This window comes from Talpa occidentalis, unplaced genomic scaffold, assembly GCF_014898055.3.
Source record: "Talpa occidentalis isolate TD23 unplaced genomic scaffold, MPIMG_talOcc4v2.1 talOcc4.7, whole genome shotgun sequence".
NCBI classification, from domain to species: domain Eukaryota; kingdom Metazoa; phylum Chordata; class Mammalia; order Eulipotyphla; family Talpidae; genus Talpa; species Talpa occidentalis.
In genome coordinates, this window is record NW_023605083.1 from 25,313,063 (window position 1) to 25,328,875 (window position 15,813).

Consider the following 15,813-nt stretch of genomic DNA (forward strand, 5'->3'; position numbering starts at 1 on the left):
GTTTTGGCTTTTTCTGGTAATGTGGGTCAGCTAATCTTTTATTTATTTTTTTTTTCAGCTAATCTTTTAAATGGATTTCTTTTCCTCATGTAAAAACACTGATGTGCTTTATTAGATCAAACTGTATGCTGTTTTGCTCAATAAAATTCTCACACTTCACAAGAAAAATGCAAAAAAAAAAAAAAAAGTATGCTACTACCAGTTTGTTTTGCAAGGGCAGTATGGCCACTGGTGTGAAGGGGTCACCTTAGACGGAAGCCTCAGAACAATGAGCGATGGAGGGAAGCCTTTGGCACAGTAAATACCTACGTGCACTTCAGGTAGTGTCTTTGGAGTTAAAAACCGTGGAACAAGGCAATTGTTTTTTACCAAAAGCCCGTCCCTTCTGCAGAATGGGTTGACTACAGGTAGGTAACTCAAAACAGTAGCTCAACTTTACTCAAGATGAACAAAATGCTATAAATAACTGTTCTGTAAAAGTCATCTGTATAGCTAACTATACAGGACTTAAACAAGTACACTGTGTCTTAGGTTTGTGGCATAACAAATTCTTAGAGAGGTGCTATAACGAAATGGAATGAAATGTTGGCTCTCTTTACCCAGGTAAATGCCATTCATTACAGTAAAACTATTTCTTTTTTCTAAAAGCAACCATAAACACGAGATGCTGTCACAGTATTTGAGTATGATGGATCCATGTGAGCCCTTCCTCCCTGAATTCCCCATGTTCAACAACATCAGGTAGTAGGCTACCTCCTCCACTGTGCATGATCGATCCAGAGAGGGCACGCTTCACAAGGTTTATACCCTCTGGTCTTATTTGGCAGTACAGGACTGGGAAAAAAAGGGAGGAAAAAGGATCCCTCCAAGTCAATGATTTTCTTGAAGACGAGAAGAGTTAAAATTCAGGATAAGCAGAGACTTTCACCAGGACTTATGAAAAAGAGGGGCAAGAACAAGACAAGTCCAGCCTTGGGGTAGAGAGCAGACCCTGAAGCATGTTAGGGAGGATGCAGCCCCATGTGCCAGGGTTGCACCCACGGATTGGATGGGCCAGGCAGCAGTCTCTTGCCTCCCTCTCTGCTTTTCTGGGCCCATCCTAAAAGCTGGAGCAGAAGCCCAAAGTCTTTGAGAACAGCAGGGCTGGCCCATGCGGAATGTCCCACTGAGGTCTTTAAACAAACTGTTAGAGAAGGAGGTGACAAAAACCCCCTCATGTTCCGTTTCCAAATTTTTTTAGGGATGAGAACAATGCTTGGATTTGAAAAGCAAGGGATAATAAATGTTGGACAAAAGCTATTGATAGGATAAAGTCTATGAAGATGCTTCAAATGAGGGACCTCCCCTGGTGGCACAGGCGGTTGAGCACAGTGCTGTGAAGCTGTCGGCAGCCTCTGCAGCATGGGTTCGATCCTGGCCAGCCAGCGAGAAACCCACATGGCACGGCAGACCTCTCCTGTCTCACCCGCTGCTCCCCTCAGCAGTGTATTTCAGTCGATCCGCCTGTTCTGTCCCCCACTCTGGTGAATCCTCTCATCCTCCCGTGCCGTCTGGCCTGTACCCCAGTTCTTGTATGCATGAATAAACAAATCTTAAAAAAAAAAAAAAAAAAAAAAAAAGATGCTTCAAGTGAGTTGAAGTGTCCAGTTGCAAAGTAATTACATTCCAAAAGAGTATATAGATTGCTGCTGCTAATGTTTAAGAAATCACAGAAAACAAAAATGGAACCAGAAGACTAAAGATAAGCCAACGTCCCAATTTCAAAATGAGAAAGGAAATTTGAGACACCAATGCTTGATGTGGACCCTTGTTAAAATTTAGAAGAAATTATTCAGATGCCATGGGGCTATTTAGAGAAGATAAATAACATCATTAAGTAGCAATAGGGGGTCTCTTAGAAAAAGCCATGGCAAGCTAACCTCATTTTATTCTTTCAGCAGGGTTTCGAGGTTGATAGATTAGAAAGGACATAAACACTGTGTCTCTTTGGTTTTAGCCTTTCTTGATAACCTTGAGAAAGGAGAGATAAATGTGGGTTACAGAACAGCCTGTTCGTGAGTTCACAGGTGATGATTCAACTTTTAGGATTACTGGTCAAAAAATTCATGTCAACCGATGTGATTTTCAGGAGCATACGGAGACGTGGCCTTTGTCCTTTAGAAATTTCTCAGGAATAGCATATAGCAAATTTTTAAGAGGACAAAAACTCAGGAAAAACAAGTATACATGATTTTAAAAGGCATAAAAACTCAGAATTACATCAATAGACTAGAATGACAGGACAGAAATCAATAAAATGGTACTGCATGGGGATAAGAATAAATTCAGTAGATAAAGAGTTTCAAATGCTAAGTTGCAAGCTAACCTTGGCAGCATTCATGTGAGAAAAGAGTGGTGTGTGTTTTAGGGAGTGGGAATTTTTCAGCAAGTCACATGTTCAGTCTGAGTTAGTTCTGTGTCAAGCTTCCTGGAAAAAGTTGAGCACACTCTTTTAGTTACATTACCAGAATTTTGGTGTCCAGAATAAGGAAACAAATCACCCCATAGATTGGAGTTCTGGGTGCAAAGTTCTAAATGTGACACTAAGAAAGAAAAAAAGGCCTACGGAGAGGGGGGCCAGTGTGGTGAAAGTCTAGGGATCACTCAGAGCAAACTGAGGGGATTCAATCTGAAGAAGAATGTCCCAAAGTGCACAGGCTCACAAATATTTTCAAGGGCATTTCTAGGAATGAAAATAGATTTATACTCTACAGGTATAAGTAAAAGCTGGAAGTCAGAGTGCTGAGTCCATTTTAACACAGGAAATGACCACTTTTGGTCTCATGAACTGCCTCCCATGAACTGCTTCCCCACCGTGGCTGGAGGACGGTCAGCCAAAGGTGGTGTTGAAGAACACATTTGGGCTTTGGGATGTTGGTCCAGACAGCATTAAGCATCCTCTTTTTTTATCCAAGTAATTACAGCCCTGTCTCTGTAGTTGGGGTAATTCCATCAGTCCCTACTTTTCACCATATCCTTCTACCACTCATCCCAGGGGCAATTTTAAAGGATACAAATGCAAATAGGACAACTATCCTTTTTGAAGAAATCATCTTAGGTTAGATTTTACAGAAACTCAAGAGCATGATTTTAAGTCTTCTAGATAAGCAGAAAACAAAGCATGCCTAGCAAGTCAAAACAAAGCTTTCTGATACCACGTGACATAAAGGATTTATTTTTGCTTTTTTTTTTTTGAGAAAATAAAATGGTGGGGACAAGTAGCAATGACCAGTACTACCACTAGTAGCAATTACTGCACAAAGATTTTACATTTATGAATCACACAAAATTATTTATGAGGTCAAATGCTGAAAAGCATCCTCTTTTTTAAAAATGAGGCCTGATGCTGGAAACAAAGGCAATAAATAGACATTTAAATTTTCCAAGTTCTTCATAAAAAAATAAAGATATATCTGTCCCAGAATCGTGCAAGAACTTTGGGGGGGGGGGAAACCCCTCCTGAGAGCTAATTAATTCTTATGTATCAGTTAAATATAGATAGCAGTTCTTATTTAATACACTGCTAATCTGCACAACTGTCAGAACCCTAACATTTGACTGAGGTGATGGGAGGAAGATTAGTACAGGTGGCATTTCTCTCACAGGTAGGGTGAGTTACTATATTAGCAGCTGACTTTAATGGTGCAAAAACCTTAACACATGGAGAGAGACATTTCCCAGCAGCATTTTCTAAAACCAACCAAAAATATGACAACGTATCTAATTAAGGCCCTCCTAATTTGAGTGCCTCCTACTTGAGCACCAAGTTTGGTAAGAGAAATAAAAAATATAAATAGCAGAAGTGCTTTTTCTAGAGGATTACTAACATGAAATATACATGAAACATGCAGTGGTGGGGAGTTGAGTACATACTCCCCGGTACCTAGCTAAATGTGGGAGCAAATAGAAGAGACCTAGGATGGGATTTTTCAAGAAAAAGTTAAATAAAACCAGAGGAAGGAAAAATTACTCAGTGTCTGCATGCTGAAATATTTAAATATCTTTTCCTTACAATACAACTGAAGACATGCTCAATAATCAGCCCCAGTGAAATTGCATTTTCTGTTTTGGGGAGTGAAGAGAAGGAAATCATATCAGCAAGGACACTTTATATTGCTCACAGCTCCATCCACCCACCTGATCAGCTATAAATAGTCTGAAAGGCTGATTATTAATAATTAAACTGTTCAAAGAGCCTGGGTTGTACTAATTCATCTAATCTTTCTAATACCTCTAAAGGCAGGTACTCATTCCATTTTGTGGATGAGGAAATTGAGGCTCAAGGAGGTTAAATTGCCCAAGTGCCCCCACAGGTAGCTGCTCAGGTAGGAATGCTACAGGTAGGAATCAAACGCAGGAAGTTAAATCGTGACAAGAGCTTATGTTTTCTTACCGTGCGATGCTTGGCTGCTCTAGCCTCATGCTACTGTTTTGGTGTGGTTTCCAGGAAAGTGGTCAGCTCATAGTCCTATTCAGGAGGTGAAAAGGCTGTGGAGCCCGCAGGTGATATAAATGAGTGAAGTGGGCCAGGCTGAAAAGCCTGATGATATATAGCAACTCAGACTCCTCACCGGAGGGCTGACAGTGGGTGATGGGGACTGTGCAAACTAAAGCACCACAGTCCAAAGGGAGGGGTAGTCTCCTGGTCACTCCTACTGCGTGTTACCTTAGGGAAATCTGGGCAGAGTGCAGCTAGAGTTTTAGGTTTTTTTTAAAAGGGAGAGAATAAGTCCTGAAGTTTTATGTGTTTGCTTTGCACCCCTCTCCCCGCCTTTTTTCCTAAACAGAAAGCATGAAATAAAAGTTTGTTGGCCATATGTGGTCCACCGACTGGTGACCTCTTTCACACTATTAAAGGGAAGATAGTCACCACCCTGAAATAAAAGGTGTAGCTTCTACCCCTCCAAGACCCCTTCCTGGCACTTCTCAGTGTTACAAAAGTCCTAGCCTCACTCGGCAAGTAATAAACCAAATGCTGTCAAATATCAAGTCATACCTCGTCATAGAAACAGATGTATCTCTCTCCTAAAACAATAGCAAAAGACAAGCTAGAGGTCTATGCAGAGTGATCCTCTACTTATTTTTTTCCTTACAATTGAGACTGATAAAGTAGGTGCAGTTGTCCAAGTTGACTTCTTGGAAATTGTTCCTGCCTATGGCAAAATCGACCGGGAAAGCTGGAGGCAAACACAAACTTGACAGAGTTACTGATTCTTGGTTTACAAGGAAGTTTGAGTGTTCACTGTGGGCAAAAAAATGGACCAGCGGCCAAATTTCCTCTCCTGGATTGCTCTTGCTCACTTGGGTCAGTGATCAGCTTATCCAAACCCAATACAATGGGGCTCCTCTAGCCACTCAGAATTCTTGGAGATGATTTAAAATAGCAAGCAGGACATCTAAGAGACTTGGTAGGTGAATGGGGGCAAGAAATTCTTAACCTTTCACACACATCCCCTCCTAACCTCCTTTCTACATTTCTGAAAACCCCATGCAGGTAATATAATACAGACTTAACAATGAAATCCTTTGTTGGGACGCTTCTTTCTTTGTATACTAATCTTTATAATGAGCTTTCCTTCCTGGTATAAAACATATACCAAAGTCACACCGACAAACTAAAATTACAACTTAGTTATGTTAAAGAAATGTAGAGTGTCCAAAAATGTTGGTAACTATAAGCCAATTCATACCACTATGAAATTTCAAGAAAATATTGAATTGTTTTGCTTCCTATCAATTTTTCAGCTGGCATGAGATGTGACCTCCCTAATAAAACTATCAAGTAGAATCCAAATCAACTAACCAAAATGTAGCCTAACTAGTTTATCTAGCGGATGGGGATGACTGACACCATGAACTATCTTTGCTTTGGTTTTCAAATCATTGTTCCTCGTTTAAAATGGTTTGGAGGTAGTGTCCAGTGCAGTTTTCCTAAATTTCACATTCAAAGTGCCATGAAAAAAGATAAGTTTGCCGTAATCCCACACTGTTTAAATAGTATTAGGTAAGAGGTGGCTTAAACAAGTGTTCAGACATTCAAATGTGTCAGAAGAAGGTACAGTATCTTTGGTCAAGCATCTGCTGGGTTTTAAACCGTCTTAATAGAAAATAATTACCTTAAATATGCTAGAATTTTTTTTTCCCCTTTTAACAACACAGTCCCCAAAATAATTTCACTCTTATTCTGGTCCCCTTTCACATACATGGTATTTTAGAGGTCCTGTAAGAATCCAGTTTATATTTTCTTCAAAATGCTATATTTTAAATTCCTATCCAAATGTCTTAAGTACTACACGGGAAAACCTCAGACAACATGGCAGTAGCAGAGCCCCTAAGAAAATGGTACAAAGTTTCTGTTATCTTTAGATTGGAAGCCATGAAACCCAAAGCAGAAAGAACCTTAAATCCCCAGCGTACACCTTCATAAATCCTGCTCTTTAGGTCACATCCCTTCTACAATATTTTGGTGAGGATGATCAAGGTGAAGGAAGGAAATGCTTACCTGTCTTTGTAGTTTATCACAGTATCGATGATGGCGTTCATCTGCTTTGTCAGTTTGGGGGGATTTGGTGATAGTTTCTCCGCAGGGGGGCGGCCTCTTCTCTTCTTAGCCTTTTCCACATCTTCTTTCACAGGATCTTTATCCACATTTCTTCGTCTTTTTCGCTTCTTCAGCCGTACTTCCTCTTCCATTTCTTCCAAATTGCCGTCTTCAATGGCCTGTTAATAGGAAACAAAGGAGAAAATGTCAAGGCAAGGAAATAACTAAGACCAAAAAAAAAAAAAAAAATCCAACAATTTGAATAACTAGAGTAAAATGGAAGCTAACAAAAAATAGTAATGAAACTTCACAGTAATCAGGGGCATCAGAAGGGAAGACCACCATATTGGATAAATGCATCTTTAACTCAAGTCTACTTCACAAGCAAAATACGTTGAAGGCCCAGAACATTGACAGTAGAGAAGAATCTGACGAGTATTAGAAGATATATAACATTTATGTATTTGAAGATAACTGAATCCAAATGAAATTTTAGCTCAACGTAAGGAAAAAAAAACAAAACCTCAATTGTCTCATGACTGTAAGGAGGGAAAAGGTAAGCAACAAAAAAAGGGTGGGTAAAGACAAAATTTTCCCTAAATATACAGCTTTACAATCATACAAGCTTTGACCTTTTCTTCTTTAAGAGTTTATCAATTTATTCATAATTCACAACATAAATCAAAATTCCATCCAGATTTTGTTCTAACGTAGCAATTAGTAAACAAGGAGAAGCATAAGTACAAAGCCACATTTCTGGGTAAACGCACTTAAATCACCCGATAAAGAACACACACACACAAACAACACACACTTTTTCCAATTACCTGCAAACGCTTGCTTTAAACCAGAGCCAGCAGCACTAATGCAGAGAGATAATAAAATAGCTATAAAAACAACCAGGTATAAAAGAAACCTGTTCATAAATGGCTAAAAGATCCATATGAAAGATCCAGGAGTCTAAACTTTTTTCCCCCTGACATATATCAAAACTTAAGAAAAATAAAGAGAAAAGAAAACTGCAAAGAGAACAAAAACAGATTAAAGAAAATTTGACCATGGAAGAGAAATTTTTTTTTAAATCCTTTAAATTACATTTCAAGATTGCTTTCTCACACAAAATAACTGATGTTGTTATTTGTTCCTCCTGCCTCTCAATATTGCCTCCAGTATGCAAATGCTAATCAATCCTTTCTCGTAGCTGAAAGAGCTCTAATCATAAGGCAATTACCTTCATTTCTCCACAGCACCAAACATGGCTAATATTTATGATCATGTGAGTATAACAATCAATATAAAGAGTGATTACAGCTCAGACATAATTTCTTTCACTTATGTACAATGCCTCCTGAAAAAGAAAGGTTTTGTGAAGAAAACCTGGTGCAGAACACAAAACAACCTGGCATGTTAAAAATGCCAGTGGGATTAAAAAAATGTTTTCTATGCATCCTCCAATGTGCAAACCCACAGAAGCAACATGCACACAGACAGAATCCTAAGGGACAGTCTGAGCCTAGGCCTTAATAATCAAAAGACAATTTCCATCACGATCCTACAGTGCTCAGATAACCAACTATGAAGGAGGCGAGATCTGATGAGTTATGAGGAAAAAGGAAAAAGGAAAAAAAGCTTCACATTATTTCATTAATATTCATTCGCCTAAAAGCAGGACACCCACTATACAGCTAAACACACTGCAGCTAAGCGAAGATTAAGAAAAAGGAAATTGTCCCGCAAATCTTGGAGGTTGAACATGCTAATAATAAATACAGCATGCAAGGCTGTCAACAGTTAATGGTATTGCTCTCCTCAAGCACCCAGCTGCACACAGAAATACGGAGAACACCGGCTTTTGATGTGTTACACACCTACACATGCCTGGGATGTACTTCTACTGAATCTTCAAGACGGCAACGAAAAAGGATATTTACCTTACCACTATCAGCAGGCCGGCTATCGGAAATCACAGTTAGTGGGGATAAAATTAACAAGCCAGCAAAGCAGCGAGCTGCTAGTCTCTTCATCAGCTGATCAGGAAAAAAAAGAGAGCTGGGGAAAGGCTATGTTTTCATATACAAGTAATTTTATTTTACTGAAAATTTAATACTGAAAGGATTGTGGATACTCAAATCTGCTGTTTCATTCTACCTACTACAAGGCCCGAAGCCTTCCTCCTTCAGCCTGTTTTAATATTGACAACTACTTATCATATTTTTTTTCCCCCCTTATTATTCCAGGCAGCAGAATTAGACATTTTAGCTCAGGTGGTTTCTGATTCTTACTTGCATTTTAACAATTAAGCCAATAAGAAAACATATTAATATTCAAATTTATTTTCAAAATTAAAACAAGGTATGCTTTTTTTGGTATTTAAAACCTCATTTTAGTGCTTTTTTAAAAAAATAGGCTGCATGGTTTAGGAGCAGTCTCATGATTTTTTTTTTTTAATAAAAGAATATTTTTCATTAAATGCATGTAAGTAAAAGCAATGTGCATGTTCTCAAGTTCAAATATTTTAACACAATATGTTATTCTTCTCTTTAAAGAAAATCCCCGAACAACTGTGACACTTCACTTTCAGTTTCATGCTGTAAAATTTTTCATTGTTTTTCTTTTCAGTGGGATAAATGAAGAGGGGGAACTTGTGAAAAGGATATTTCTACTCTCATCCCCCTCCCCTTAATTCTGAAAGAAAAAAACAAAAGCATCAACTTCTGATATTGGACTTTTAAATCTCTAAAGCTGGGAGTAGCTAAGAAGCAAAAACAAATTGCAAAAAGAACTAGTCCAACAATTTTTATTACAATTGCTAATACGTTTGCAGATTCTTATTTAGATTTGGGAATCATAAGGAAACACAGAAAGTACTGACCATTATTCCCCTTAAATTAAGGTTTTATGCAGGAATGCAGAGAAGTACAAAACCTCTCCCCTCCTCCCCAAAGACCCCAAACACATCCATATGCAGTGCTTTATGTTCAGGGATTTCTAAGGGTCTTTTTCTAATGGAAATCAATTCACTAAATATTTCCCAGTGCAGTTTGCACTTAAAGAGTAGAGTAAGATTACTCCTGCATGTAAGTAAAAATAATTCATGGACATTAAAAACTGTTCTTTTATTTAAAAAAAAATTATTCATTAAACTGGCTCAACTGACTCAACTCGATGCTAGGGGGAGGGGGGGCGCACAAAAAAAAAAAAACAAAAAAACTTGCTACACAATGCTAAAGTACTACCCCCAAAAGAATTCCCTTCCAAACCTTTTACCAGCACAATAATGAAATAAATCACAGAAGCAAACCCCCAGTTTCCGACTGGTGACGTGTTGCGCAAGAGTGCGAGCCCTAATTCAACATACAGACGGCTCCCATGCTGAACTGCCTCTAGATTTAATGAAGTGAATAGGAAGGAAGTCGGGGGGGAAAAAAAGTGTACAAATAAGAAATTAACACTTTCCTTCCCTACCCAAACCGTGAGATACAACTACATCGAAGTTTGGTGAGGCACTTCTTTCCTTAAAGGCACACTGCACCCTTTTGGTTTCGGATGTCACTTGAAAAAAAAAAGAAAAAAAAAAAACCTTATGGTGATAAAAATCCCCAGCCAAGTTAAAATAGTTAAGCTTATTTCAGCCTGCATTTTTCCTGAATGAAGCTGGGAATTACTCCTTTCTCCACTGGATGGCAACCTTTCCTCCCCCCACCCCCTACCCAACCTCTTCTTTCTCTTTCAGTTTTTTTTTTTTTTTTTAAAAAATACATTTTCATGACATAGAATGTGCAAGACCGAGATACATTCTGACTCGGTCTTCAATTAGTTCTTAAGAAAGCAGTATGTAGGTTCTGATAACAAAATGCAAGAGATGGTGGTGCAGGATTAGCTGTTTTAGAGGAAACACTTCACATCTTGTAAAGCACATGGCAGACCCAGGAATCGGCCACACGTGGGTCCAGTTTTGTCCCTCTCTGTCATCCTGACTGACACTACATCTCTGAATGAAAGACTGACAGTCCAGAAAGTCGGCACTATCCTTGTTCTTCTTAACCCGCAGTGTAATGATGAGCTATTACATATGCCTTCCCGAGATCTGATCCATGACTATGAAGAGGAAAACAGGAACAAGCAAACAAAAAGCCACAAGTCAACTCTGAGGCACTGTTTCTCTGGGGTTACCATTCCCGCCCCCCCCCCACCCCCCGCCCCCCAGCATCTCCAAGCAACCAAGCAGGACCGTCTTAGGAAAACCTGAAAAGAGGAATTCTAAAGATGACAAGACAATGTATGGGAAATTTCTTGGGTATGAAATGGGAAATTTAGTACTAAAATTTTCAACTCTGAAATGTAACACATTTCTCTCCACTGTCACTTTCTCTTTCTCTCTCTGGGGGTCCTCCTCCCTAAGGAGCTCTAACAGAGTTCCAGAAAAGAACCCCAGGATGTTGCTGAGGTTGGGGGTGGGGGTTACAGACCTGAGGGCTACACATTAAAGAATGGGTTAAGACAATTACAAGTCAATACCAGTGCTTCCGGGAGGACACTCCCACCTCATCGACTTGATGCCAATATTCTGGGAGGATTAACCTCCATCCAGTCCTGCTGAGACCCTAGAAGCCAATAATACAGGTAGATTTCCAAATCACTTGAGTAGCAGCAGCAAACAAAGTGGGATTTTAAAGAAAATTTAAGATTTCATGGATAAGAATTTTTCTTACAATAGGAATATTGATGGGGCCTCCCAGATGGCAAAGGGGTTAAAGACACAGCACTACCAAGTTATCGTGAGCCACTGAGGCACAAGTTCGATAACCCTCCAGGGAGCTAATCCACAGGTCCCAGCAGAACCCTCCCGTCTCACCCACTGCTCTCCTCAGCAGTGTATTTCATTAAATCTGCCTGTTCCGCTCCCCACTCTCTCTGGTGAATACTCTCATTCCACCCCCCCACCTCTAGCTTACACCCCAGTTCTTGTATGCATAACCTTAAAAAATAGGAATATTTAACAGTAAAAATTTGAACATGAAACTTTTGCTAAATATGCCAACTCATTACAGTCACTTGGTTTAATAAAGGCTGCCACACTTTTGGACACAATTTCATAATCAGAGCTTTGACAATTACAAGTTTTTCATTATCACTACCACCCAATGCAATCTGTTAAAATGTATAACATTAAGTTCTCTAAGGTGAAATAAACTGAACAGGAAAGCACAAAGCCTGTATAATGTCACTTCTGTGAGAAAGGACAACAGTAGCTACCAGGGGTTGAGAGGTAAGGTATGGGGCATTTTTGCTTAATGAATACAGAATTTTGTTTTGGGACAATAAAAGAGTTCTGGGCAGTGATGACTTCATGGCAACGTGCTGAAATGTACGCCTAAAATAGTCAATTGCGTTATGTGGATTTTACCACAATAAAAAAGGCCCTGGAAAAAAAAAATCCAAATCTCTAAATTATTAGGAAGAAGCCCTAACCACTGCAGGTTCATGCATGTTCCTACCACCTAAATACAGCACATGATACTAGTGAAATCTTCCAGCTTTGAGTCAAAACTCAAACCTTTCAATATTTCAACGGGTGGCACGTTCAGTCTTGTTCTGGACAACGACTAGAAGAAACCTTTGCAAAAATGCTCAGTTAATCATTTAAACTTTATTAAGCAAATATCCACCGTGTAAGAAAATACTTCTACACAGGACACACTTGTGAATTTTCTAACTTTGTTAACAAATGCCTCAAATAGCCAAGAAAAGAGACAAGTTGCTGTGAGGGTTAAGGACTGTTTTTAGCATACTTTTTTTACATAGTAATTAAATAGACAAGAAATTCTTAATTCACTCATTTGTCAGGCAACTCCGTAGCCAGCTGTACTCCCAGTTCTGCTAGAGGTGGGGACTGAAATGTACAATGCTGGCCTTTAAGGGGAAGCAAAAGGGAGCCTCATTTAACTGCATTTCTGAGAGAGTGAGCTTTTCAGTTTCTTGTTCAACAACTTTAGATCTCTTTAGCAGGAAAAAAGTACCCAAGTTCTCTTTCCCCATATGGCACAAGGAAGCTATAAAAAGATAATTTAGAGGATGCAGGAAAAGGGGAAGCCACGACTTTTACAATGGTGACCAGGTAACTCAGAACATGACATCAGATAAAAGCAATTTGGGATTGGGAAGAGAGAAAAAGTGTAGGGAATATAATAATTATTTCAGCTGTGAAATCAAGTAAGTATCTTTGGGGCAATATTAATATTGCTTTATTCAGAGAGTGACTGAGATTTAGCAGAGGGTGGCCCTGAAGACACTGAACATAACACAATGTGTTCAAAGAACCTGAGAGAATTTGGGAGACTGTAAGAGGCTTAGAGAAACAATGGAGAAGGAAAACAGTTCTGCTTTCTTGTCATGGGACCATTTACCCAGTTGCTGTCATTTCATAACAAAGCCAGAACACCACCTACTTGTCCCTGGAGCCAGTCGACCTTCTCAGGGAGCCTGGGGCACCTGTGTCTTCTGAGGTTCTCAGTATATTAAAGAAATAAAAATGTACTAAATGAAGGTAACAGATTGTAGTATAATTTCAATGCTGACAAGGAAGTATGTAATGCTTTTGAGATAGACAGGTAAAAGACAATGATTATAAATTCAATGATTATAACTTCATTATCTCCATGGAGATAATGTCACATGGTGAATTGGAGGCCCATGAACCAAGTAAGTGAGGATCTTGGGCTTGCAGGGACAGGCTGTCCACCAGGAGCTGAGCCCTTTTGCAGGCTCAGACCCTAACTGCAACAGAACAGTTTCAGGTCTATCAGACTACTGTGCTGAAAAGCATTAAGTTCAAATTATAGAAGGTAGAGATTAGGGCAGGGCACTTGTTTGGCTTGAGGCAGAGGCAAAGAAAGCCATTAACCACTGAATTAGAAGGGAGGAAAACACCTAAGTAAAACAACACAAGAAATCAAAAGCCTAGTAGTTTGAGGTCATCTGACAGTGACAAGAAATAGCCTCAATTGCAGCACATGTCAGGATGCACAGCTACGCGAACACTTCTACCACATCACCATCACCACTTACAGCAGCAGCATTAGATAAGACAGATTGTTTGCTGTGTGAAGGACAGGTTTCCCCAACATGTCCAGAACAGACTCTTCCAAAGAAGTAAAAATTTGACATGTGGATCATTTCAAGGTAAAGTCAATCAAGGACCTACAGGCTCCAGAGAAAAACTTTTTACCAGTCCTTCAACTTCCTAGAAGAAGGAAGTTAGGGGTATTACCTAATTTAGGATTGTCTCAAGAAGTACCCATTCGATCAGAGACATACCTCTATGGCAGGCCAAAGGTAGTTACAGAGCATCTGGTCCTTTCCTCTATAATGCGAGTCCCTCCCTCTCTCTCTCCTCAAAGCCCCAAGCCCCTGTCCCATTCTTTAGCTGAGGATAAAGCCATCTTTGTGTCCCATTTATTAGATCCTTCATCCATGTAAATTCTCCTAACAAATGCAATTGAATTTTCTCCTTTCTCTTATCAATCTGTCTGATGTTAATTTGATTGCTTGACCAGCCTGAGAAGTATCCAGAGAGGTAAAGGGAAATTTCCTCCCTCGCCCCTGACTTCCCAGACATTCAGTGTTGTGCATATATTTTCACATTTAATCCTCACAGTGCTAGTGTTATAGGACAGGAAGAGGGGCAGCCCAAAACCCCGCAAACCTGCCTGTTTTTTTACATGTCTCTAGGCTCCATGCGCCTCCTCCAGGTCTCCTGGCTCCATCCTGCTTCCTTCCTTTCTCAGTCTCTTCTGCAGCTTTTCCTCTTCCTGCTCAGCTCCACCCTCCCTTGGGTGGGGCAGGGAAACTCCCCCTTTCCTGGGGACCACCCTGTTACACTAGGAGGTAGGTACTATTATTGTCCTCATTCTACAGCTGAGGAAACTAAGGCACAGAGATGATGGAACATCTTACTCCAGACCATAAAGTAAGTTACGGAGCCAAGATGTGAACTCTGGAAAGTTTGGCTGCATAAACAATCCCCTTAACCAGGCTGTTGTTCTACTTCACAGCACAAATAAGGACTCTGAACTTCCAGGAAAAGGCTTGCTAGGTCTGGGTGAATGATGCAAGTAAAACCAAAACATAGCACAGGTTAGGGAGATTTATAGCACAACACACACACACACACACACACACACACACACACGGTCTTTGCTTTGCCTGGGGGGAGAGGGGAGAGAGAGACACACACACGGTCTTTGCTTTGCCTGGGCGTGCAGGCATGGGAGTGCCATGCAAGTTCCAAACTGTACAATGGAAAAATTGTGACCTTTACAAATGTACATTAAAAACAAAAAAAACTCTTTGTCGTTATATACATAAGGGGAAATGAAAAACATGCTTACCCAGCATAATAGTTTAAAACAACGGATTTAAGTTTAAATATATTTAAAGATTTTTTTGAAAAAGAAAAAAAAAAACAAAAAACTTATCAAAAGTATTTGCACACCACTTGCCATCTTTCTCCTCCCATAGAGTAAACTCATGATATAGAGCAAATATCTTTTCTGTGTCTTGGCAAAACACCAGGGATCAACTTCCAGCATTTTGCCATTTGCCCTTCTGATGTTGAGAAATGTGTTAGATCCCTTTAAAGCAAGGGGTTTTTGTATTGTTTTTCTCTGAGACAGCCATGTCTTTTTCTTTACAACCATTCTCCTCATTTATGTCAGTAAGTTATTCACTCAGTTCCTCTGGCTGGGGGTCTAAAGTCTCTCTCTTTTGTAAGATTTATTTATGCATACAAGAACTGGGGTATAGGCCAGAGGTATGGGGAGTTGGAGGATTCACCAGAGACAGAGTGGGGAACAGAACAGGCAGGCTGACTGAAATACACTGCTCTTTCGTGGTCACTTTCTTTGCTTAAGCTCTTGATAGGGTTTTCTTATAAAGAAATGTCTCCTCAGCAGTAACTATCTGGTGAACACCATCACCTATCTTAACTAGTCCCTGGAACCTGGATGGAAATTTCATAGTGCTCTTATTGGCCCTAGCAGCACTGCCAACCCACTCAGGAGTTATCAAATCATGTTGACTTCCCATACAATGGGGAAGTCCTCTACTGCCTGTACTCTGCCTCTACTGGCAACAAAAGGTAATTAATTCTCCACTCTTGTAATTACCATTTTCTTTCAATGTAGCAAGTAATTTCAATGCTTTGGTCTGAGCACTAGGCAGATTGATTGAAA

General features: G+C 39.8%; 1 protein-coding gene across 7 annotated transcripts in view; it reads right to left on the bottom strand.

Annotated features, from left to right (window-relative positions):
- SMARCA2 (SWI/SNF related, matrix associated, actin dependent regulator of chromatin, subfamily a, member 2) overlaps window positions 1–15,813 on the bottom strand; it is a 209,659-nt gene that overhangs the window by 22,980 nt on the left and 170,866 nt on the right. For 6 of the 7 annotated variants that reach the window (XM_054689093.1, XM_054689094.1, XM_037491951.2 and 3 more), the window contains one exon: window positions 6,542–6,759. In XM_054689093.1, coding sequence (XP_054545068.1) covers window positions 6,542–6,759 — 218 coding nt within the window. Of the gene's footprint in view, window positions 1–6,541; window positions 6,760–8,511; window positions 8,608–9,452; window positions 9,983–15,813 lie in introns of those variants that run through there. The other variant, XM_037491952.2, reaches the window with a different exon arrangement.